This window comes from Mesoplodon densirostris, chromosome 5, assembly GCF_025265405.1.
Source record: "Mesoplodon densirostris isolate mMesDen1 chromosome 5, mMesDen1 primary haplotype, whole genome shotgun sequence".
In the NCBI taxonomy this organism is placed as follows: Eukaryota; Metazoa; Chordata; class Mammalia; order Artiodactyla; family Ziphiidae; genus Mesoplodon; species Mesoplodon densirostris.
In genome coordinates this window covers 118,352,146-118,378,214 of record NC_082665.1, presented here as the reverse complement: position 1 = coordinate 118,378,214, position 26,069 = coordinate 118,352,146, and the positions used below count along the sequence as shown (strand labels likewise).

At 38.6% G+C, this 26,069-nt stretch overlaps 1 protein-coding gene across 3 annotated transcripts; it reads right to left on the bottom strand.

The window, feature by feature from the left end:
- Positions 1-1,182: 1,182 nt before the first annotated feature.
- On the bottom strand, positions 1,183-25,816 carry TFRC (transferrin receptor). Of its 3 annotated transcripts, none has more exons than XM_060099368.1 (19): positions 25,714-25,816; positions 19,787-19,845; positions 19,021-19,231; positions 18,294-18,504; positions 16,991-17,140; positions 16,707-16,818; positions 15,018-15,131; positions 13,285-13,383; positions 12,764-12,903; positions 10,880-11,037; positions 10,047-10,166; positions 8,588-8,673; positions 8,298-8,361; positions 7,021-7,088; positions 6,257-6,315; positions 5,979-6,060; positions 4,181-4,402; positions 3,066-3,206; positions 1,183-2,453 (listed from the first exon to the last, which is right to left on the bottom strand). In XM_060099368.1, exons 2-19 carry the CDS (start codon positions 19,820-19,822, stop codon positions 2,211-2,213), a joined length of 2,316 nt encoding a protein of 771 aa, XP_059955351.1. In that variant the 5' UTR covers positions 19,823-19,845; positions 25,714-25,816; the 3' UTR covers positions 1,183-2,210. The 3 variants fall into 3 exon arrangements, with proteins under 3 accessions (XP_059955351.1, XP_059955354.1, XP_059955353.1); XM_060099371.1 differs by having other exon boundaries at positions 16,707-16,815; XM_060099370.1 differs by lacking the exon at positions 25,714-25,816 and adding an exon at positions 25,633-25,670.
- Between the last annotated feature and the right edge of the window lie 253 nt (positions 25,817-26,069).

The following is a 26,069-nucleotide window of genomic DNA, read 5'->3' as shown; positions in this document are numbered from 1 at the left end:
AAATGGTCAAATCAGTGAGACTGTATTAATCTACATCTATTTTAACTTACATAAATGACACTAAGTTTAAGAATCTGAAGAGACCCTATGGACTTTTTCTTAGGCGACAGTATTTAACTGCCTTAGAACAAACAGCTGATTATCAGGTTTATAATGATGGCTGAGTAGAAAATAAAGTTCTAACTGATGTAGCTTCAAACTTATTTGTTCACATCTATGTTTAACTTATAACCACCAAATCCTAATGGTTGGGGAGACATGATCAAATACCTTTCTGCAAACTTCATCTCCCCAGACCCTCCACTCCTCCCTCCCCACCGAATTCCTATATAAGTTTCCCCTGCTTTAAGCTAAAAGGTCAATTCTGGATTCAAACTTGTATGAACTAAGTTTATAGGAGATAACATGCAAATAAGGGGATAGAGTTAAATTCATTTGACAACAGCAAACATTATAAATGTATGCTACTATCCCGCTAAACAGAAGACCTGGGGAAACCACAAATAAAACACGTTAGGTTTAAAAACAAAGACTCTTGAAGGAAGTAATTTTATTTTACAGTGGTTGAAGTTATCCACCAAATGCTTAATAACCTCCATGTTTCTGCAACTAAAACTAAAAGAGAATTATAGGGAGCTGGGAATATATGTTAGATACTAACGATCTTCAAGCTTTGAAGACGTCATTGCATGAAGAAAATTATGGGAAACACTGTTCCCGATAATTACGTACACCCTTAGTGTAACATATGGAGATCACTGTCTCCGATATAGACACTGTGGTAGGCAAAAACTACCTTGTTCTTTATACATTATGGAAGACACTGCTCCCGATAATGTGAGTTAGGTTTGTGACAAAGGTACTGGAAATTTTGCAAAATTCGAATTAAAGTTACACCTTGGATAAATCGAGTTGTAAAATTTTGCATGTATGAGTACACATCTTTTAAGTGACATTAATTTATAACTTGGTCACAATTCACTGCATTTAGGGGAACTGCTGTTTTTATCTGGTTAGCTAAATAGAAATTTACCTTGATTAGCAACCACTAATTAAATTTAATTCTTCTCCAAGACTTAGCTTTATAATTTTATTTGGCTTGCGGTTGTTTTCTAACACCATAAGTGTCGACCACAAATGCAAAACTTCCAGTATCTGTTGGGTTTTATTAGCAGATGCTGCTATTATTTAAAAAAAAAACGACAGTATAACTGTCATAATTATGGAAGGCACTGCTTCCGATAATTATCTTCTATAAAAAAAACACCATTTATAGTGAACTCTGTCACTGATAAATAAACAATAAATATCTCAGTGCCAAAATGACAGGAAGCTTTTCCACAAAATTAACACTTTGGCCAAAATTTGGCAGTGTGTTCTTTAAAGTCTGACGAACTGAGTTTGAAATTAAACACCTAAAACTTGGTTCTCTTTCAAAATACCTTGGAAAAAATGAAAACAAAAAACTAACAAAGGTTTATGGGACAAGGGACAGAGGAAGAGAAAATATACTAGGTCTTTGGCTTCTGGTCTCCTCTTTTCATACATAATCTTGAGGTTAACACATTAAGGCCTTACTCCTGTGATAAACAGTTGAGCCTCCTTTTATGCAGCTGAAGGACCTCTATTTCAGACCTCACTGGCAAGAAAACAAGTCCCATCTCTTCTGAAAATGAACTGTTTCACTTTCAGATGTGGAAACGAGCTAAATCCTTAAAGAAGGCAGAGATCTCATGTGGAGAGTAAAGCCTTACAGCCTGGGATCTCCTATCTAGCATCCAGTGAAGGTGGAGGATCACACTAAGCTACCACTTTCCACCTTCAGCAGGTATCACCTTCCTCCTCCAATTCAAAAGATACCAGTTCACATACTTAGGATTTAGAGCAATAGTTCACGTAACTGGTTCTGACTTTTTCATAACTGTAACAGGAAAGAGGCAGTTACCATTACAAAGCACTTAAAACTCTAGAGATAATCAGAGAAAATACTCTATCATGAACATTTTTTTAAGTGGTTAGTCACTTTAACTTGAAGTGCAGGTACCTACCCTGTATTAAAAGCTGCTGCCTAAAGACATCTATTAGTACCAAGATTGGGTAGAATTTTAACAATATTAGGTTTTGTAGCCCTACTGAAAATTTAGCACAACCAACACAAGTCTAGGAACCACACTACCCTGATGTTCTTATATAAGTTATAGGTATCACATTTAAAATTCATTGTCAATGTCCCAGATGTCACCAGAGAGGGCATTTGCAGCTCCCTGAATAGTCCAAGTTGCTAGAGCCAACTGGTTTTTCAACAGTGTTTGATTAAAAGCACCGTTATTTTTCTGCCGCAGCTTCAAGTGCTCTAGTAAAGCTGACAGAGTGTGAGAGCCAGAGCCCCAGAAGATATGTCGGAAAGGAGACTCTCTTGGAGATACATAGGGTGACAGGAAGTGATGTTCCACCTACGAAAACAAAACATACAAGGGAGCTTACACAGTGCTGTGACTTTTGTTGTGAGGAAAGGACCTGATAGAGTAAAACAACTGTCATTCTCTCACTTCAAATGTTAAAATTTCCCTGAATTTAAGAATGTTGTTGAGAACAGGCTACTAATCTTCTAATGTTAAAATTGTAAAGCAAGTTGTCAATTCCTTTGTAAACTCTAACTGCATTGGGTTTTTTTTTTTTTTTTTTTTTTTTTTTGGTCGGAGCCTATATAGGGAAGGGTTACAAGTTTCCACTGTAATGCAGTCTTCTGCTTCTTCCAAGCAGCTAAGGGCTAAATTAAACAGAAATACAGAGAAAGTGACAGCTAAAAACCATTAATGATCCCTTCTTTAAAATGTTTTTAAAGCCTAAAAAAGTTAATACGAGGTCAAATGTCTTTTGTATTTCCAGTTTAGATATGTTGGCTTTATACCTTGCTAATAAGTAAAAGTTAAAATTTGTGCTGAATTCTAAAGCAGCAAAGGATTCTAGGCTTCTGGAATTATTACTCTACTTTTTAGAAAGACAAGATTTACCAATTAAAAATGCACATACTTGAATTCCTCCTTTTCTAAGGTTTTACGTACTTTCATGATACGGTCATTGATCTCCCTCATGACAAATCTGTTTGTTCTCTCAGCATTCTTATAATCTGTTGTTAGTCTAGACGTAGCACGGAAGAAGTCTCCACGAGCAGAATACAACCACTGTAGATTCAGACCCATCTCCTAAAGCAGAAAGACATTAAACTCACTATTTATTAGACGTTATATTTCTAAGGGTGTTATTCTATATACCTTTCTAAATTTAGGTGTACTAACTGAAATGATTCTGATAAAAGGGGGTGAGACTCACAGACAAGCTCAAGCCAGCAAAAGCTAGACTCAACCATCTTGTACAGGAGGTTCCAAGCTCTATAAACTCATAACACACTCAGCAGATAGTACAATTATCCATTCTTAGCCTCATAAGAAAACCATCCTCATCAAGAAATGTAACATAATGTACTTAGTAAAAGTATATAATCCTGTGTAGTATATTCTTTCCAGTTCAATTTCCCTTTGGTGGCAAACTTCAAACATTTTGGTTCAGTGAACTTCAAAATCTAGTTATTTCCATCTGCTAAGTCCCAGTTTCTGATCAGTTACAATTAGTTTCATGTAAGCCAATCCTAATAATTAGGATTCGGTTATCAATGATTTACTTCACTTAAGGGATATGTTAAATTGACTTCTAGTACCATAAAAGCCACTTATTAATTAATTTGGTTTTATCAAATGTTTGAATATTAGACACAAAGGATCAACACTAAACAACACTTTAACCACTGGCTATGTTCTCTCTCCATCCATGTCATCTCTGCAAGGCACATGTGGCCCAAACTCATAGGTTCAGAGTCATAGTTGAGATCTTTATATTCTCTAGGCCTAACTTCTTTATGGGTTGCTTGGAATACATGAATGAGAGAAAGCTTAACACCATTTTAGATTCTGAAAGACTTGCTGTGGTCTATCCTATATCTATAACCTTCAGCCTCCCAACTTCCCTTTCAAATGAGTCATGGATTCTAAGCAAAATTATACTTCAGTTCACTTTAAAACATACTTTGGCTACCAATCATGCTGCCCAGGAACAGCTAAACATTATTCTTCAAACTGCTTGATACTTCAGCAGTAAGAACCTGATTTTAGTTAGTGCTCACCTTTATGTCTGCTCTGAACTGGTTCATTTCTCTCACAAACCAAAGTATTTTGTCATTATACATCTCATAGTTCAGGTTCAATTCAACATCATGGGTAAGTTTAATCACAAGCAGACCGGCTACTTCTGCTGCTGCACGTGCCATTTTGTTCAACTGAGGAACATTCTGATTCAGTACCTCATAGGTATCCATGGGAGTACCCAAATAAGGGTAATCTTTGTCCTGGAAAACAGAGGTAGGTTAATGTACTCAGGTGGGTTGTAAGACTAGGAACCTCACATTCTAGTTTCCCCATCAAAGTAATAGTAACTGTAATTCTTCCTTTGCTTCTAATATATTCCTACTCCAACTTTATCTCATATCCACCTACTTTAAGAAAATACGGCTTTTACTAGTTCCTCTGAACCTAGCCTACTCCTGGAATGATTAGTTTCTTCTAGGTTCCATAGAATCCCTGTTCTATCACATCACAGACCCTAAACAGATTTCTAGCCAAATTCCTTGAGGTTATATCCTTATTCCCTTCTCTCTGGGAAGTCTGGACCATATTAATGAGGAAAGAGGAGAGCACGCATGAAATGTACTTTCAATATAAAGTGTTACTTTTAGACAAAAATTTACCTCCTTCTTCATGCAGCATTCATCCATTCATACATGTTACCTTTCTAACAAGACCGTTTGATGCTCACAAGAACTTCTCTCCACTTTCACTGGACAACTTTAGTAGCTATTTCTTCAACTCTATAACTCTATTCCCTACCACTGTCCCCAGTGACAATCTCATTGCCAATCCTTTGGTTTGACCTCAATTCTTTACTTTCAGACTGTATATATCTGTATTACCTATACCTCTGAACCAGCACTGCTAGGAATCATTAAGAAGTTTTTTAAAAAAGACATGACTTCTGAAGGTCAACAGAAATCATCCATAAGTTTCCTCAACCCTAGGACCTGACACTCAGTTCTTCCTAAAGTACTAAACAGACTTAATGACCAGATATTTCAATACCATTCATACTGTTGCTCTAGCAGAAAGTCAGGGGAGTTCCAGCTATGTTAATCTCCAAATCCAGATCTTTCATCACTCCCTCACTTCACACCTTTCCGTCCTAGTTCCAGGCTAAAACATCCAGTGGTAAGAAGTCTATTAAGGACCTGGCCTCTACTGGATCATCAATTTGATGCCAAAGTCAACAGCTTCCACTCTGACCCCCTAGACTAACCCTGGGATCTCTTCACACCTCTGAAGAGCCTGCTGCGGAGCTGGTTTTCCAACTCTAGCCTTCAGCACAGAAGCCTTCATCATGCTTTTTACTCTGCCTGGTTTTCAGTGCCTTCTAACTGGCTCTTGTACCAAGTCAATCTTGTTTTCCAACTTGGTCAGTTCAAAGTTCTGTCTCTTAAAAATCTTACCTCTGTTTGGTTTTTCTGCTTTTATCTATAATCCCCGCTTAAGAGACTAACATTTCAGGATGAACATCTACAACCATATTTCAACAGGCATCAAGAACAGTATTATCCTGTAGAACTTTGTTTGAAGGAAATATTCTATACTGCACTGTTCAATAGACGTCCTTGTTATTAAAACTCATCATGCATAACTGAAGAAGTTTAGCAAATAAACTCAAATGCTAACTAAGCTGAGATTAAAATTCTATCTTAAGACTGATAATAAGGGAGATTATAATAACTGCATGTATCTAACTTCTCAAAACACACTAAGCACTCTAGGAAACTTGGCCTCAAAACTGACGAAAGAAGATCTAAGATATAATGCCGTAGCGTTCTTCAGACTTACCTCACAAAAACAGAAAGAGACTGCTGGGATTCCAGAATATGCAAGGAAAGGGAAAGCAGCATTATCATAAGAAAGTTTCTCGCTGCAAGAAAAACAGGAATGTGTTTTTAGAAAGTTATCTAAAGAAAAAGACTGTGCTACATGCAACCCTACCCTACCCCCAAGTAAATTTTAACTCACTGCAAGGTTATGTTTAAACCTCTACCTAACACAGTAGGTGCTACTTACTGAGTGACTCTGCTTTTCTATTAGCTATTCATTCACTTTTCTCAACTTACACTTTGTTGATCCAGTTGCTGTCCCGATATAGAGAGAGCCCAGTAACTGGATGTTTCACCTGTCAAATAAGGAATTATTTTATCATTACAATGAACCTTTCTAGACTTATTCATTCAGGCTAGTCACTAACATTTTTCTCTATAAACATTTATTAAAAATATTAAATTTTTTATTATATCTTCTTGAAAACAATTTAAGACAGTTAAAACAATCCCAAATTTCTGAAGTTACTTCTACTCGTCCTGTTAGTTCCTCTAGTTATGATGAGAAAAAAAAGTTTTCCTTCTTAACATTTTAAAGGTGACTTCACCACAGTTTTAAAAGCCCTCTCTAGTCTTTATGATCTGCCTATCTTCTTTCTGGTTTCTTCCTTCCAGCACATTTTATACTACTGCCAGCCTAACCTGTAAGCACATTACTGCCCTGCTGGGGACCCTATAGCAATCCCTAGTTTCCCATGGGATCAAGGTCAAGTTCCCTGACCCTGATGTCTCTCCAACTTCAGTCACTCCAATATATTGTCTCTAATCCCATCAGGGAAACTTTGTTCCTCACTCATTCACATGTCTGTTTTTATTCAATGACTATCTCATCTGGCCTTCTTATTTAAGTCTCAGGTATGGTTCAAGTTCATTTAAACCTTCCTTAACATTCTGACTCTATAGATAACCTCTGTGGGCACCTACAGTTTAAATATCAATGTTTTTCATCTTAATTTTTTGTCTAATTTACATTACACTTTCATAAGTAGGTATACACTCACATCTTGCATCGTCTTCTCAATAAGCGAATACAACAGTGGGCTGGAAGAAACTTTGAACTTGCTGGTACCTGCAAAGAGATTATTTTAACATTGCTCCTTCTTTAGTCAAGCAATTTGCACACTGCTACTTCTATAAAACTACTTGGCAAACAGGAAGACAATAACCTAGATCAGTGGCATATACAACAACTATCCTCTTAATGAAGTAGATTAAAAAATGGTTGAGTCAAGCTCTTTCGTGACTGATAACCCCTAATTTCACTCAACTGAAGCTCTTACTCCCTGAGTTTGCATATTTAATGTTAATGACTTGTTTTTCTGGTAACTTTTTGGTTCACCCATGTGAGGGCAGGCATCTATTAGCTACAGTAAGCTTGCTATATTCAGTACATTCTGCTGCAAAGGTAAAATGGCAATGACTAATCTAATAAAATTTAGTTTAATTGTAATGCCTTCCTTTTTATTCCCAAAGTAGACATTTCATTACTCTCCAGTTCATCCAATTTATTCAGCCAGTTCATCCACTAGCTACATCTGTACTTTAAATAACACCGAACTCTTTCAGAAGTTTGATTATCTTGTATTTCTATCCATGATGCCACAATCTAGCAAGTTGTGAATTAGTCTCTAGGAGTAATACCATTCTATTGATGGTTTAGTTCCTTCTGGTCCAAAGTACAGAACTAGTGGTTCTCAAACTTTAGTGCAACTGAATCACCTGAAGCACCTGTTAGAACACAGTTTGCTGGACACTATGCTCCAGATTCTGATTCAAAAATTCTGGGGTAGGGCCTGAAATTTTGCATTTCTAACAGTTCCCAGGTGATCCTGATGCTGCTGATCTGGGACCACATTAAGACCACTGCTCTAGACAAGGCAGTCTGTACCCATTCTATAACTTAATCCACTATTTAAAAGGAAGCTAGGGCTTCCCAGGTGGCTCAGTGGTTGAGAGTCCGCCTGCTGATGCAGGGGACACGGGTTCGTGCCCCAGTCCGGGGGGATTCCACATGCTGCGGAGCGGCTGGGCCCGTGAGCCATGGCCACTGAGCCTGCGTGTCCAGAGCCTGTGCTCTGCAATGGGAGAGGTCACAGCAGTGAGAGGCCCACGTACCACAAAAAAAAAAAAAAAAAAAAAAGGAAGCTAAGTCAATCTTTTGATCTGGTTATATCCGATGTAAATCATAAAAAATAACAAGTGCTGCTTTAGAAAGCTTTCTTCTACTATTCTATAAGTAGTTGATAAATTTATAAACAGCTAATGCAAGGATACTTACCAAGAATAGCTTTATCCAGGTTAATGTAAGTGAAAGCCTTTAAATGCAAGGAGGAAAGGTATCCCTAGAAGAGAAGGAAAAATACGAATGTACTAATATGTATTAACTTAATTATCACAGACAGTAGCTATTATTCGGGATTTCTGTTTAAGTTTGGATTCTATTGAAACTAAATATACAAAGGTAAAAATGATATAATCACATTTAAAAGAGCATGGTTTCTGGAGGACAGCTTAAGCCAATACAAGTTCAAGTGCCTATTCTGGGTATGGATGATATATAGATAATACCTCGAGCCATTCAGTGGCACCAATAGCTCCAAAGTCTCCACCACTCCAGCTGGCAAAGACAATGCTCCTGCTGGGTTTAAACTGACCTAAAAGACAACAAAAAGTTAGTTTTGTCCTGGTAAAGGTTATAGGTAGGAAACTGACTTAAGATGAAATCAGAAACTTCTAATTCAAGACGGCAGATTCAGAAATATTTCTTTTCCTTTTGAGGCCCCAGGTGAAAGAACCAAAAAAAGAAATAGAAACAAAATTTTAAAGTAATGTAGCAAAGAACAGGATAGGAGATCATTTGCAAATAAGATCTTAAGTACATAGTAGGGACCAGCTTCCTAGACCTCACTCTTTTACACTCCATTCTTTGAGTCCCTTATAACTTCCAGACCAAGAGATATTTGAAATCACAGCCAAAGTATCTTCTTTGAAAACAATTTGCCTAGAGGTAAGTCACTTAAAACACTAGATTACTTTAAAAACAACTGTTTGAAATAAAATTAAAACTCACGAATTTAAGTTTAGGAAAGAGTGAGTTTTCAGAAAAATTATATTAATGGCAGCTCCTTTCGGGGTTTTATGTGCAACTACCCTCCATCCCTCCCCCTCCCCTGGGTATGTACTTTTCTGCATTAATGTACTTTTGTATTAAAGTTAAGCACTGCAACTTACCCTGTGACCCAAAGATTCATGAATGTGATGGGGGTTTGCATGTGGGTGGGTATAAAGGAGTGGCAAGTACTATGGGAGAAAGGCTTGAAAGGAAGCCTTTCTTACATAAACAAATTATATACTATAAATATTATATATTTATAAATCAAATATATAAATACATATTCTATGTTGTATTTATAAATATTTAAGTTATATATTATCATTTTATAGCAAAACTATAGAACATTAGTGCAAAGGTATGACACTGCTCGCTTTCAAATAGATTCCTTAGGGACCATGTTAGATTTGCCATATCATTCTGGATATGTCAAACTAAGAATTTAGGGCCCAATATAATGCTTTCCAGAATCTCAAAGAAGCTCATGATTCCCAGTACAATGAAGACACTGCACAGAAAGCTGTTTCAAAGTCAAAGGCAGATACAACAAAAGACAACCTGCTAGGGCTTCCCTGGTGGCGCAGTGGTTGAGAGTCTGCCTGCCGATGCAGGGGACACGGGTTCGTGCCCCGGTCTGGGAGGATCCCACATGCCGCGGAGCGGCTGGGCCTGTGAGCCATGGCTGCTGAGCGGGCGCGTCCGGAGCCTGTGCTCCGCAGTGGGAGAGGCCACAACAGTGAGAGGCCCGCATACCACAAAAAAAAAAAAAAAAAAAAAGACAACCTGCTTTGTACTTAAGAATTCAGGGTCTAACACAAGTGAACCATAAGAATATAGGCAAAAGTGAGCAAAGCATATTATAACATTTGGAAATACAGTACATAGATGTTCAAGTTCTCAAAATTTGTACTCTACCTTTTAAGACCATGTCGGAAAGTATCTGGGCAAGTTTCAACAGGAGACTTGTTCCTACACTGGACTTTGCAGCTCCAGGACCCCAGGCATCCCTCTGGGCCCCTACTATAACATAGCGATCTTAATTAAAAAAAAAAAAAAAAGATAAATTATACAATCAGCTTTTAAACTGTTTTCTAATATTGAAGTCTAGAATAAGCACGTTAGTAGAAGGGTAAAAATGTAGTATATGTATTAAGGGTAAGAGAGCCTTCCTTCAGATCTGACTTAGGACTCCAGGGATTAAAAACTTCACATGACAGTACAGGTCTCTTCCCTTATTCATACTGCTACTCTTTTTTCTACGTTACCAATAAGGTTACTCACTGACTACTTATTTGTGCTAGTTGTCTAGTAAGCACTGAAGTCCAAGGGCTTTCCTTACCAAATATTATTATTTGATGGCATTCAGATACATTGGCAGACTACAGCCTGCATGCCCATATTGTCCATGGCTATTTTTATGCGACAATGGCAGAGTTGAAGAGTTGCAATGGAGACTGTATGGCCTGCAACATGTTTATTATTTGCCCCCTTAAGAAGAAATTTGCTTACCTCTGGTCTATTTAATAACTTACAAGAGATTTTCTAGTCATAATGGTCAGTTTTTGACAAGTTAATTTCCTAGGGCCTTATTACCTCCTACTAAAACTGACACCTGAACAGTTCACTTTAGGACAGATAAGATTTAGCATTTCAAGAAACCAAGCCAAGTCAGCCTTCCTACAATCCCTCCCTCTGGCCACATCCTTAAGAGTAAGGAAAACAAACGAAAAACCCCCAAGGATCTTTACCTGGTTCTTCAAAGCCCTTAATGACTCCAAAGATGTTAAAAATTCTTATCTCTTTCAGCACATTGTTCACAGTGAGCTTCACATTCTTGTTCTGTGAGGATACCAGCTTACATGAAGAGTCTATTCCCCAAATAGGAGGACAGTCTCCTTCCATATTTCTAGAAGTAGAAGACAGAGATCAGAGTTCTGAGTTATTGTTTACCTCCCTCCAGTTTACAAAATCAGTCCTTCCTACTGTCCAGTAAAGTTCTAGGTTAAGAGGACGTATAAATAGAACATACAAAATTATTCACTAGTGGCCAAACATTTGTGTTTTACTCTGATCTGTAGGCGGTCATTTGAAAATCATGAGTTACTTCCTAATTTAACCAATGTTTTCTAAAAAATGTATTACCTATCCCGTCTGATGTGTGCCTCTCTGCCAGAGACATAGCTACAATTTACATTTGAAATAGATTCCAAGATGGACTCGGAAGGAAGTTCTTATACATTAAAGTCCATTAATATATTCTCATGTTTCCTAACTCTCCACTAACAAGGGTAGTATACATTCTTATTTCAGTTAAGAAAGAATATTCTCATGCTGCTGGTAGTTAGATTAGATATCTTCCCCTATCTGATTCCTCATGTGTTATCCAAATGCTGACTAATCTAAAAGGGCTTACTTACATAAATATGTCAAAATATCATTACTCCCCACTACACAAGAAGATAAGGGGCTGGCTTCATAGGTTAGGAAAGACTTGTAGATGGTAGGAAGAATTAACTGATTCTAAGTTTGGTTTTAGTCAAAAAGAATCATCCATTACAAAAACCTCTTAAACAGGATTAATAGCCATATAGGATATTTGAAAGTCCTTACATGTAGATGGCTCTTCATTTGATACCAATAACCCTGCTAAGTAGAACATACTTTATAGCTATCCAATTAAGTCAAAGAAACATGATCAGTGGGGTTAAGAGTGACTTGTTCTATGTTACATAGCAAATAAATGCTCACATGAGTTTTGAAACTAGACTGACATCCCATGCCAATACCAGGAGGGAAATATATCCAGATCAAGATAAAACTTAATGACATGTACTCTAATCAGACTGAGTTCTATTTCTTTCTTTTTTTTTTTTTTTTTTTTTTTTTTTGCGGTATGCGGGCCTCTCACTGTTGTGGCCTCCCCCGTTGCGGAGCACAGGCTCCGGACGCGCAGGCTCAGCGGCTATGGCTCACGGGCCCAGCCGCTCCGCGGCATATGGGATCCTCCCAGACTGGGGCACGAACCCGTATCCCCTGCATCGGCAGGCAGACTCTCAACCACTTGCGCCACCAGGGAGGCCCCCAGACTGAGTTCTATTTCTAAAGAGGGATACTAATACACTAGGGAGATATCCAGAAGGACTAATCATGACTATAAAGCATCTGGAAACTGTCATGAGAACTGAGAATATTCAGTCTATAGACAAGGAAACTTGAATCATTCTGTTGCTTAAAAAGAAAATCCAGAACTAATGAGTGTTCCAGGGAATAAGATTTCAGCTCAATACAAATTCTTATAGATCTCCAATAATTGAACGGGTTGCCATAGGTAACAAAATGCTTTACCACAGGAAGTACTTAAGCAGAAGCTATGCCGGGAATATTACACAAGAAATTCACTGGGTGGATTGAACAAGGACTCCTTGAGTTTATAAATCCAATGTCTATTATTAAGATCACTTTATGGAGGAAAAATTTCATTTTTATCTACACCAAGTTAACCGCTAACCATCCCCAAAATGTGGAAAATTATAACCAATTGTTCTAAGATTTTATCAAACCAACAAATTATTATTATTTCTCCCTAATCATAAAACCTGACCCTGCATTACAGTTTTCAAATAAGAACTTACTGAAATAGCTTTTCTGCACCAGCTCTGGAAATTGTTTGGACAGGTATGTTAGGCAATCCTGATGACTGAGATGGTGGAAACTGAGTGTGATTGAAAGAAGGGAATCCAGGTGTGTAAGGGTCACCTGTTCCCAGATGAGCCTAGTAAAACAAAAGAATAATTAGCTCAGGCATTTATTCAAGAAATCCCTATAAGATTCAAATTCAGTATGGGGCTATAACCTGAGTTTGGTTTAGCACCTTAAAGTTTGAAAGTCTGAGTGGTTCTATAATATGTGACTCTTATTTTTATATGGCATATGTCAAATTCTCAATTCAAGATACTATTGATAAAGTACTTTTAGCAATAAGTAATAATTAGGTCTCAAAGTCATGTAATTCATCTTCTCACTTACTGCTAAAACTCTCCAAGGGAAAAAGAGTATTTAAGGATGGCACAGTTCTCTTTCTATTAATGTAGATGGAATCCAGCAACAATTTGGAGAACCCAGTAACTCATTTACTCAAGAAATAAAAACTCACATGTCCAAAAACTGGAAGATCTGCATTAACAATGGGAAATTTAGTCTGGTCCATGTATATCAAGACACCAATTGCATTTAAACTTTCAGCATTTGCAGCCTAAAGAAAAACAGGTAAAGCTCAGAAAATGAAGATCTGATCAACCAAAATTAGAAGAATACATACTGAACTTATACTGAAAGACAAAGGGTTACAGCAGACTACACCAGTACTCCCAATGTTTCAAATAGCTTATATGTTTAGAAAAAAAATACTTGCCTTAAAATTTAACTCTTTTTTAAAAAATTTAACTGAAATTTTTAATGAGATAATTGTAGATTCATTTGCAGTTTTAAGAAGTAAGAGATCCATTGTAAACTTTGCCCAGTTTCTCCCATTAGTCAAACTCTGCAAAACTATAATGTAACAGCCTGAGTATTAATACTGACACAATACAATCCACCAATATTATTCAGATTTCCCCAGTTTTACTTGTACTCATTTCTGTGTTTGTGTGTATTAAGTTCTAAACAATCAAAATATTGAACAATTAGTTTTAATGCCACAAAGATCCTTCCCATTGCCATTTGATATCCACACCTACTTCCTTTCCACCCTCAACTCCTGGCAACCACTAACCTAACCTCTCCTCCATTTCTAAAATGTTTTCATTTCAAAAATATTATATACTCAAAAAGCTAAACAGAGTTACCATATGACCCAGCAATCTCACTCCTAGGTAGATACACAAGAGAATTAGAAATATCTATTCACATAAAAACACGTAAATGAATGTTTATTGTAACATTACTAATAAAGCCAGAAAGTGGACACAGCCCGAATGTCCATCAATTGACAAGTAGCCAAGCAAAATGTGGTATATCCGCACAGTAGAATTCTATTCAGCCAGAAAAAGAAATGAAGTACTGATTAATGCTACAACATGGATGAACCTTGAAAACATTATGCTAAGTGAAAAGAAGCCAGTCAAAAGACACAAAATATTGTATGAGTCCCTTCATATAAAATGTCTAGAAGAGGCAAATCCATAGGAACAGAGAGCAGATTAGTGATTGCCAGGGACTAGGAGGGGGGAATGGGGAGTGACTGCTGCTGGGTATGGGGTTTCTTTAGGGGACGATGAAAATATTCTGGAATTAGATCATGGTGATTGTTGCACAACCTGTGAATACACTAAAAACTGAACTGTACACTTTAAAGAGTGAATTTTATGGTATGTGGATTAAAATCAATTTAAAAAGTAAAAAAGAAACAATTCAATGTGGCTGCACAACAAAGTTTAACTAACTCTTAAGGAGAGTTCAAAAGATAAGAGAAATAATAAAAACCCATCCAAAACAACCACTGTCTTTCCATTCTAAGCCCTGTGTAGGTGACTTTTAATTTTCCTTTTTATGAAACATAGTTATAACTGAATTTTATATATATAATATATTCTATATATAACTCAGCTACACAGACACAATTTAAACTTCTTTCACTTAAGCATTTCTGATTACTGCATTTTTATTGAAAGACAACGACTGCAAAATACTCCAAGTGGATATGCCAGTTTTGGAAGTATCCTATAACTTTAGATAACTGGAACTTATTTGATTTGTAGAGTACTTTAATAAATTATATTATCAGGTATGAGAGTTTAAGACAGATGGTTTTCAGAATGTAAGAAAATTAACAATACCATTTAGCTGAAGAATGTTACGATACCAATGTATTTAATAACTCATACTCACCTTTTCAGCAAAAGTAATTTTCCCTGCTCTAACAATCACTAAAGATCCATTCACAGGCATATTTAAATCCTCAAAGTCTTTTTTAGTGCCAAAATTAGCATGGACCAGTTTACCCTAGAACAAAGACATTAGATTCAATGAGCATTATGGTATTAGAATAGCGACAGAGTCTGCCACCAAATATTTTACAGGTCAAACCTAAGAGAGAAAACCAAGAGAGAAAAAAAAGAAGGCCAAGGCCAGGAGAGAATATATGAGAGTTCTAAAGTCAAAACTGGTCAGGGTTAACAGGAGTGAAGTCAAGATTTCTGGTCTCCTATATTCATGCCATTTATTATCTTATGATGCCTTTAATTAACATTGATTATTTACATCAATTAATTTACATTGCTTCAGATATTTGGGGGGAAGAGAAAGGATAAAAAGATATCCTTAAGCAAAGAGACATCTATCAATATAAATATGGTAGGCTAGCCAAGGCAGTACCAATTACATAATGTTCCCACACTTGAACTCCAGACAATTGAGGACATAAGAATTAACTAAAAGTTCTGATAATAAATCTGTCCAAAAATTGTTTTACAATAAAATGACTTGCATAGATCAACTTTTGATGTTTTTATAAGCTCTTATCATAATGCTTCTAAACTCTATCAGAGTTCAGACATACAGCTATAAACTGACATTAACAACCAAGTATCTAAATATAGAAAGCTCGCAGGTGAACCAAAACTCTCCGCATTCTTTAATAGAACAATCTACCCACCTCCAAACCACTGGCTTGTGGGTGGCCTGGGAAAGTGATACAGCACAGGTGAACCAGGAAGGCAGAGAACAACCCTAAAACTTCATTTGGCTCAGAAGGCAGTTTTTAGATAGACCCTAGCATATAAATATGTGGTTTTTAACCTAAAAAACCTAGATAGATCTATGTAGCTGTTTTTTAATCTCTATAGTAGTCTGGCCATATTTGTCTAAATTTTAAAAGATCAAGCATTAACGAACCAAACTAAGACTCCAGCTGAGATGGTTATTTATACCTGTCCCCACATAAGGGGGTACCTGATACATGAATTCATTTAGTAAATACTACCATGTGTCAGGCACTGTCCAAGACTCTGGGACATAGCAGAACATGAAACCAACCCCTAGCCCTTCGTGCAGTTTACATTCTAGTGTGGAAACAAGTAAATAAAGTCAGGTGCTATAAGTACTAGGAAGAAAAAGAAAGCAGGATAAGGAGAAGTGATTAGAGGAAGGACATTTTTGATCAGATAATCAAGGAAGCCTTCCCTAGGGAGGTAATGCTGGGAAGAGACGTGCACAGAGTGAGGGAAGAAGCCATGCTAATATTTAAGGGAAGAGTGGGCCAGGCAAAGGGAAAGGCGATTTCTATAAAGGCCGTGAGGTGGGAGCATGCTTGAGTTTGAGAGTTTGAGGAACAGTAGGGAGGTGAGAGTGGCCACAGCAGAGTGAGCAAAGAGGGGAGCAGGAGAAGTAGGGCCTTGCTAACCAAGATGAGGACTTGGGATTTTATTTTAACTGTGGCATAGGAGGGTTGAGAACAAAAATATCCCAAGGTCAGTTACATTTTATAAGTAAATTTATATTCAGAACAGTAAAGATAATGAGTTTTTGAGCTATTCAACAGGGAAAAAAATGTCTCACGCACGGTTTTGCCTTACTCACAGTAACTGTCGTAGCCTTACTATACGCCACATAACCCTCGGGATTCTCCACCTGGTACGCCATACTGCTGCCGCCGCTCTTACTCACTATGGTCACCGAGTTGTGAGCACTGCTAAAAAAAGATTAAGTTAAAATGAAGCTAAGACAGTCCTGAGAAACAAATTAAATGGATTTATTACATTTAGCGTTTGACTTGCATTATTTATTTTGAAGGTCTTCGCTATAATTAGCACACCTGAGAATAGCTACTTCTTCTAAAATAAGGTTACCATCTTTCAACATACCTGCCTTTGACCTGAATCTTAACAAAATGTTCATCATGCCAGACTTTGCTGAGTTTAAGTTCACGGAATTGATTTTCAATGTAAAAAGCAAGGCTTTCATCTTTTTGAGATCCAGCCTCACGAGGGACATAAGAATTTCCATTCAGCATCCTGGAGGAAAAAAAGTCACTGTTAAATGAACTAAAGTTTAACCTAAAATAAACATTGAACTCAAATATCAAGCAAATCGTTTTAAAAGCATAACTCAAAAAAATAAATTAACTGTGACCCAAAATCCTGGATTAACCAGATAGAGACAAGCTTAGAAGAAAAAAAATGTGTGCCCATATTTTAGGGAATTTGTGACGTCAAACTTGTTAAAACCTCTTTATCTGATGTATCTGCTTAGGGTAATTTTAGGGGAAATGAGTAGCTTCCAGAAGATCTGCTATAAACAAAATGAAAGATAGTATTACTACTGGTGAACTCAAGATGTACAGCTTCAATTTTCACTCTTTTGAAGCATTCTGAATACCCCGGAAGCAAAACTCCTCTTCATTTCGCTTTCTTTCCCATGACTCTTTGTAAATATACACATCATATTAGTTATATGATCTTTTTTTTGATAGACCTTATCCTCACTTTATCCATAATGCCTAATATACAGTATACACAGAAGTATTCACCAGATGAAGTAAAAAATGCCAAGATTTCTAATTTAAGACCAAAAGAATTACTGTACCATTGAAACTATAGGAGGCTAACAAAAGGTAAAAGATGATTTGTTCTTTATACAGAGTTAGATATGTGTCCAAAGAAGACCTTAAAAATCTAAGGACAGGAACCTTAAGGACACTTCTTAGGGTATAGATTGAGTGAGAACCAGAAGAAATCAAGAAATACTAGAGACATATCAAGCTGGGCAGTCAAGTTAGTCCTGAACTAGAGGATGAAAAAGGCTACCGATGCCGTTATGGACAGTAGCAGGGCTCAGCATGACTTATAAGGGGTTGAGACGGAAAATCGGAGCAGAAGAAGTTCTGACAGCAAGCCACAGCCTACAAAGAACCAGACGACAAAAAGATCAAGAGCCTGTGAATTTTCTTAAAAAAAAGGAGAGTCCCCACAGAAATTCTAACATTTTTTCCTAACAACATAGTTTGAGTTCTTTACTGACTCTTTACCCTCTAACTGAACGTGGGAAGTCTCGCCTACTCTATAAAGCTATTCCTCCAGACTATCACCTTTGTTTTGTTCCACTGCAGCTAATAATCAATATTTGTTTAGGCACTGAGGTTGAACTTGTAAAGCAGCTCAAGCTTACCTGATGGCACTGGTGAAGTCTATGGCATCCAGTCTCTCGGACAACATTGATTTGAGGTCTGCCCAAAATATGCGACGTGTTTCGGGGAGCTGCTCTTCTGTTTCGAAAGGTTCTGTCTCGTCTGTGCACGAAGGCTGTCCTCCTGCCGGTCTCTCACAATCGGCTTTTGGTTCTACACGTTTACAATAGCCCAAGTAGCCAATCATAAATCCTAAGGATAAAAAGTTTCAGAGCTGAACTCATAGAATTTCATTTATAATCTATTCCTATAAGAATTGTTAATATTTTCAGCTAACCCTTGAAAATACTGGTTTTAATCAAATTGTAAGCCATTTGAAAGTAAGTAATGCATCTCTATTTTGTCTATTTTAAACCAGTCATTCTATTATATAATAATTTTATTTTAAACAGTTACCTTTTCAAAGCAAAGGTACCTTTTCTTCCCCAAAGCCTTCCTTGAATCCTCAGGTCCAGGGTCTATGCTACAAATATCCTGTGCATATTTCTAGTATAACATTTGCACATTATACTGAAATGATTCATGTGTCTCTCTTCTCCCACCAGGTTAACCTCAAAGGCAGGTACAGAGTCTTAGCCATCACTGTATTCCTAGTGCCTTGCACAATGGCACATAAAAAGGTACGAAATAAATGTTTGCTGAGCTGGATGAACAGAATTCCTAGAGTTGGTGACAAGGAACATTTAAGTTTTGAATGGCCATTCTTACCAATCAAGAAAAAGACGATTACAGCAATAGTCCCATAGCAGATATATCCATTTAACCTTTTTGGTTTTGTGACATTGGTGTGGTTACCCCTCATGTTATTGTCAACACTTTCTTCTTCATCTACAGCTAGTTTCATCTCCACATGACTGTTATCGCCATCTACTTGCCGAGCCAGACTAAACCGGGTGTATGACAATGGTTCTCCACCAAACTGAGATTTAAAAAAGAAAAAAGGACAGAGAGAAAGCATTATGAAGGAGAAGAAAGGGAATAGGTACAGTTAAAGTTTGGTGAGGTGTTATACATATTATTGGGCCATTACTATGACTTGCTATACATTCTCAAGGAAAAAGAAGTTCCCCCTTCAAATCAGCGTTCTCCCCTGTGCCCAGTTCTGTCAATGGCAGATGAGGGCTGGATCACACACTGGCCTTCATCTCATTCAGACTTTTCATTCAGGGTTTCTGTTATGCATGTCTACTGGTATACAGTTTGACCAGTGCTTTCTTTAGTTCATCTTATCTACTTGATTGTCTCTCTGCCCTGAAACTTCTTACAAGATTTTCCATAATTAACTCTACTCAAGACTGAATATACCCTTCCTTTGTGAGATCAGTTATGCCTCAAGACCACCACTTCAAATATAAATGAATACCTGATGACAGCTTTGGGTATTATTTCCTGCTTACTGGGTGAAATCCATCCTTGTATACTTCGTATTCTTGCAAACTGGTGACAGAGAAATCTTTCTTACTGAAAATCTTACCAAGTTAGAGAATGCTGATCTTGCTTGATCCATCATTGCGAGCTGCCACACAGAAGAGCCTAGTAGTAAAAAAGAGAGTTAATATAATGAGATAGATACCACTGTATCAGACTGGTGAGGACTTTTCATTACCACACTAGATTATTATATATCAAATATCCTTTTAAATATATTATCACCTTTCTAGAAACGGTCTTTAACCAAGATATTTAGTTTACATGACAACTAAATTTAGTGTGATCCTTGAATAGATCCTGAATTGGGGCGGGGGGGGCAGCTTGAAGGTCATTATTGGAAGAAACAAGAAATTTGAATATAGACTATATCCTAGATAACAGGATTGTATCAATATTAGATTTAGGAGTGTGATAATGGTATTGCATTTTTTGGAGGAGAACGCCCTTGTTCTTAGGAGATTAATGCCAAAGAATTTAAGGATGAAGTATTGTGATGTCTGTCACTTAATTCCAGAGAGTTCCATTTAAAAAAGTATGTAAGAAATAAAGGAAATGTGGCTATCGATCAGTGAACCTAGGTAAAGGGTACTTGGATATACACTGTAATGTTATTTCAGCTTTTCCTGTAGGTTTGAAATTTTTTTAATTAAAAATGTGAGGAAAACTGGGACTTCCCTTGTGGCGCAGTGGTTAAGAATCCGCCTCCCAGCGCAGGGGACACGGGTTCGAGACCTGGTCCAGGATGATCCCACATGCCGCGGAGCACCTAAGCCCATGCGCCACAACTACTGAGCCCGCGTGCCACAACTACCAATGCCCGTGCGCCTAGAGCCCGTGCTCCGCAACAAGAGAAGCCACCGCAATGAGAAGCCCATGCAGCACAACAAAGAGTAGCCCCCATTTGCTGCAACTGGAGAAAGCCTGTGCGCAGCAACAAAGACCCAATGCAGCCAAAAATAAATAAATAAATATATTTAAAAAAAGAAAAAAATGTGAGGAAAACTAGTTAGAATGTTATCCATGGTAAGTAGATTTAAGTAATTGAATTTAGTAGTCATAGAAAAGGGACAAATACAAAAGAAAATAGACTAGCACCTGGAAAAAAAAAAAACCTAACAAAAGTAAAATTAAGTCAAGACTGGTTATGCTACACAAATCAGTAACAAATCACCGTCCATTGAAAAGGAGAGAAAACCTGATCCTTCTGATTAAATGAACAGTTCCTAACAAATGATTTGATAGATCTTCCATGCAAAAAGAATAGGTAAAAGTAAAACAGAGTATGCTATTTTACAGATGAAAAGGCCAGTTATTTGAGACGTTAAGTGACTTGCTCAAGGCTGAAAACTGATAATCTAAAAATGAAGTCCAATGGGTTTCTATAAAACTGGTTTTATAGAAAGCACGTTCTCATCTCCAGAAATTTAAGAAATTAATTTCAACTTTTTTCAAAGCAAACTACACCTCTGTAACCAAGAGAGTCTTAAGTTAAAGCGTAGGTATTAACTGAAATCTAGATTTTCTAATTAATTTGCTTTGAGTCCATCTAGATGCTTGAAAGTGATAGTATGTTGAGATGTATAAAATGGACATTTATTTCATACTATTTTAAAGCTTTTCCTCCACTACAAGTACACTCATAGCACATTTAACACCCACATTGCACAAAGCAAGCTGTGATATATATGCAGATTGTAAAACAAAGAAATTATAAAAACTGGCATTAGAAAAGTCTATCAAAACCTATTAACAGAAAAACAACTTTTAATCCCCAAGCTTTAAAGACCGGAGCCAATAAGCAATAGATCATATTCTTAGAAGCACAATCTCTTGCCCCATGCGGTACAAAAAGGTTATCACTATCACTGCACCAGAACCGTACAGACCCAATCACTAGAGCCAGAACTAGAAGGCCCCACCCTGAACGAACTTTAATCACCCTTTTCTAGGAAAAAACAGCTTACCAGTTTAATATTCATCTGACCCAGCCATTCCTCAAGGCTTCTGGTTTTAAAGACTTAAGTGACAACATATTTAAATAAATGATCTACATAAAAGATTTAAATAAACAATGAGATTGAGTGATTGCAAGTCTGAAAAAACAGATATTAATAGCACATGCCATGATTTTGTATAATTAAAAGTATATTTTTTACTGAGAAAACAGATACACTATTTCTATTTCAATCCCCAGACACAAAATTAAGACTGTAACATAAAAGAAATCAAGTCAGAGGAAAAAAAGTGTGACCTAGGTAATTTCCATTTTAACTCCATCATTTAACCCCACATCTGTGAAGAACACAATTAATTCTATGATATCCACAAAAGTTATTCCTGAAGTTTTACACATAATAAAATTGAGTTATTCTTTCAAAATAATCTCACACACAGTAAAGCTATTTCAAAGACCCCTTAATGAATTTTCTTCTAACTGAAATAACTCTAATTTACATGCTCTAAAAGCATGGGAGAGAAACTTTTCATACCAGTTATATACCAGTCATATACCAGTCTATAAACAAGTAGTTCTCCTACAAGACTATGTATAAAAGGCAAACAACCCTTATTTGGCTTCTTTCAAGATGTCACCACCAGTGCTAACAATCTATTACAAGAGACATACCAAACATCACGTTGATTTTTATTCATATTAGCATCTTGTATATCCTTGGTGTTCTCAGTGATAACTGGGAAAACTATTCAGTTTCTCACAATAATTAAAATTAAGGTAAGCAAAACCAGTGCCCCACATGTTTTGAACATGAAATGGAAGGAAGATCTGAAATGTTTTTTAATTGAGCCATGGGATGGAAGATAGGAGGCAGGCAAAGGTACTCGCTAGACTATACCCCCAAACTTCTTTCAAATACAAATCATCTTATTCCTACTTTCTTGAAATCTGGCATTAATTTCTATTTAATCTTTTTTAATACAGTAATTATCTTATGGTCTTAAGCTACTTTGGGATGTCTTAAAACAATAGTTCTGTACAAAATATGTACAGCTAAAGGGCTGTGGGGATCAGGTACCAAAATACACTTTCACCTATATATAAAACATACCCAAAGCTGCTACTCCACTTTACCTGAAATAAAAATAAGACACTTGTTTGTTATTATTGAAAAGCCCATTTCAATTTAGAAAACAAGCCATAGTTTCAAGTCCTTGGAGATCACATAAAATGAAGTTCCTCTGCCTGCTTTTGAGGCTCTGTTCTAGAGACCTACACTACCTAATTACTTCGCCGCCCTCTACCTTCTCCAAAATGAGACAGAATCCAGCCCCTGCCTGTACCCACTAACATTCTTCCTCTGTTCTTAAAGTCCTACTCATTTCTTCCAGGATCTGCTCAAGGGCCATCTCCATGAAGCCTTCTCTGACTGATATCCCTATCCTATAATACTTGATATGCAATTATATCATAATCAACAAAGTTTAAAGATATTTTATTTGTTAACAGTACTGGGGCATGCTTAATGTATATGAAGTTCACTTTTCATATCATTTGGAAATTATATGAAAGAGAATATGATGAAAACCTTGGATGTGGGGTCTTCCCATCCTTGCTACTATTTTGGTTTATCCTGAAATCACTGGGTAAAGCTTGGGTAGTAGGGAAACTTTAAAAAGTAGAATAACTGAGGGCTTCCCTGGTGGCGCAGTGGTTGAGAGTCCGCCTGCCGATGCAGGGGACACGGGTTCGTGCCCCGGTCCGGGAAGATGCCACATGCCGCGGAGCAGCGGGGCCCGTGAGCCATGGCTGCTGAGCCTGCGCGTCCGGAGCCTGTGCTCCACAACGGGAGAGGCCACAACAGTGAGAGGCCCACGTACCGCAAAATATATATATATATATTAAAAAAAAAAAAAACTGTAAAGAGACGGTTGGTCAAGGTCTTTACTAGCTTCAAGAGTTAACTTTACGGGCCTAAAATGAAAAGGCAGTGGAGGAAATCAAAGAAAACAAGCAAAATCTTCATTCCTATTTAGCTTTCTGAAAAGAAGATTGCTCAACTTGAAGGTCAGGACCACCTGAAGTCCCTGCGGTCTATTTGTGTAGTGCTCATCTGCGAGAGCAGACAGAAGGCACACACACAGAAGAGTTCCAAAAGGCCTCAGAGAATCATTTTTAGGAGCTTTCAGTTGTTGTCTGATTCAAGTTTAGCTGGGAGCCTTCTCCATTACAGATAACTACATTATCAGAGGCAAATAAATGCCACCCCTTAGGGCACAGTTAGCTGAGTTGTTGGCTATCCAACAATATTCAGCACAGGCTAGGTTCACAGCCACCACTACAATGTTCTTGTCAGAACATTCCATCAAAGAAAAATTAGAGGATGCTATGCTATATATAGACTTTTGGAAAATATTTCATATCAATGACAAAATTTTTTTAATTCTGGATTTTCTTGTGAAGCATATTGAGTTTATTATAATCCAAAATTGAGAGGGGGAAAAAACAGCAGGGCGAACAAGTATACTTTAGATAGCCTAACCTTAATTTTCAAAGCAGAAAATCAGGGACCTCCCTGGCAGTCCAGTGGTAAAGACTCCGAGCTTCCACTGCAGGGGACGTGGGTTCGATCCCTGGTCGGGGAAATAAGATACCACCAAAAAAAAAAAAAAAAAAAAAGGTAGAAAACCACTTCTGGAAATCACCTTAAATGTCTTTGTCAATAAGGTCAAACTCCCTAGCTCAGAGACCACAGAATCAGCATCTAGTATTCCAAAGTCCTATCGAAGCCTAGAATAAAGGTATTCAAATACTTTTGTAACAGGACAACTATTTCCTACTTCAATCTTCTCCGAAAAAAGCAGCAGCAATCAATTTCCTTGGTATACCCAAAGTCGCCACAAGCAGTAGGCAGAGGAAAGACGTTAACCCGAGTCAAGTCACAACTTACCCACCTGCCCCACTACGAGCTTAGAAAGCTGTCCACCCGAAACAGTGACACAATGGGCCTCTAAGCCCATTTATACCATACGGCACAGCCTTTTTATACCATATCCCTAATTTCCTGAAGGCAAAAGCCGATTCCAATCCAAATAGCTTTTATTTAGCCTCTAGACCATAGCTTTCACAAAGTATAAGTCTTATTCCTACGGTCTCCCATCTGTTAGTGAGGAGGGCCTAGCAATCCGAATATTCTTAGTATGAACACCTGCGGCTTTCAGTCGGCTTCTGCCTTGGGAAAACTGAGAACCCACACACAAGGCCAACGCGCAGCGCTGAAAGATCAGGTTGTACTAGAGTTCAAATATACAGCTTATAGAAACCCCCGCTTAAATGCCCAGGACACAGTCGTAATGCAGTCGAGGACAGCAATGAGACCAGGGCCCGGGCGGGCCCCGAGGAATCCAAGGGCTACGAGCTCAAGGTCACCCACGCACCGCGACAGCCATTCCCTGGGAACTCTTCCTAGAGCGGCCACGTGCTCCCCGCAGAGCGGCTCTGCGCTGCGGCAGCGTGGCTCACGCCTCGCTCCCGAGCCCTCAGGCTAGGGCTGTCCCACGAGGGCCTGCATCTTTTAAGGGCAAGCTACTGAGGACAAGGGATCCGGGTGGCCTGAGGAGCCGGAAGAAGAATGGCGGGGCGCAGAGCGACAGTGGGGCACCCCTCATCTCGCCCTCAGGGCCCTAACAGAATCCATTCGCCGGTCGGGGGCCGAGAGGAGGAGGGCACCAAGAGGAAGAGAAAGGTAGGGCAGACCCTCTCTGCAGCGCGGCTCCACCCTGCTTGCACTTGCAGCCTACTCCGCTCTCCGCCGCAACCCCTTCCCCGCCGCCACGCGGCGCGCATCCCCTCCCGCCCCACCCGGAGGCGCTGCAGCCTCCCCGCGCCCCCGGTGGCTCCCCGAGGTTGCTGGACTGCACGCCGGAGGGCCGCACCCGAGACTGCTCGGAGCAGCCCCGCAGGCTGAAGGGAGGGCAGGAGGGTCAGCGGGATTCTAGCAGCAGCGTGTCACTCACACAGGCGCCTCCCGGGTCCGCCGCTCCACTACCCGTCACCGGCCGATGCTGACGCCCTCTGATGGGTTGGTTGTCTGCAGTCAGCCGTTTATAGTCTCCCGCCCTCTCCAGATCCTCGGAGACCCTTTGCGTCACTTCCTGCCTCACGTACACCTTAGGAGGCGCTCTGGAAACAGACAGCCCGGGGCTAGGGGTGGGCACGCAGCCGGATGAGGGCCCTTCGCTGGAGCGCGGGGCCCGAGGAGGCGAGGTCGGAGGGAAAAGGCGCCAGACTGCAGGTGCCGGGAGGGGTCGAGGGGGTGGCGCACCAGCTTCCTCCTCGAGTCCTCGGCTAGCCGGCTGGCGCGCGGGCCGCA

Coding starts and splice junctions, on each gene's coding strand:
- TFRC (XM_060099368.1), bottom strand. CDS start 19,822: ATGATGGATCAAGCAAGATCAGCATTCTCTAACTTG. Junction 15,132..16,706: donor GTAAGGCTACGACAGTTACT/GTGAGTAAGGCA, acceptor TCTTTGTTCTAG/GGTAAACTGGTCCATGCTAA. Junction 8,362..8,587: donor GTGCCACTGAATGGCTCGAG/GTATTATCTATA, acceptor CTTCTCTTCTAG/GGATACCTTTCCTCCTTGCA.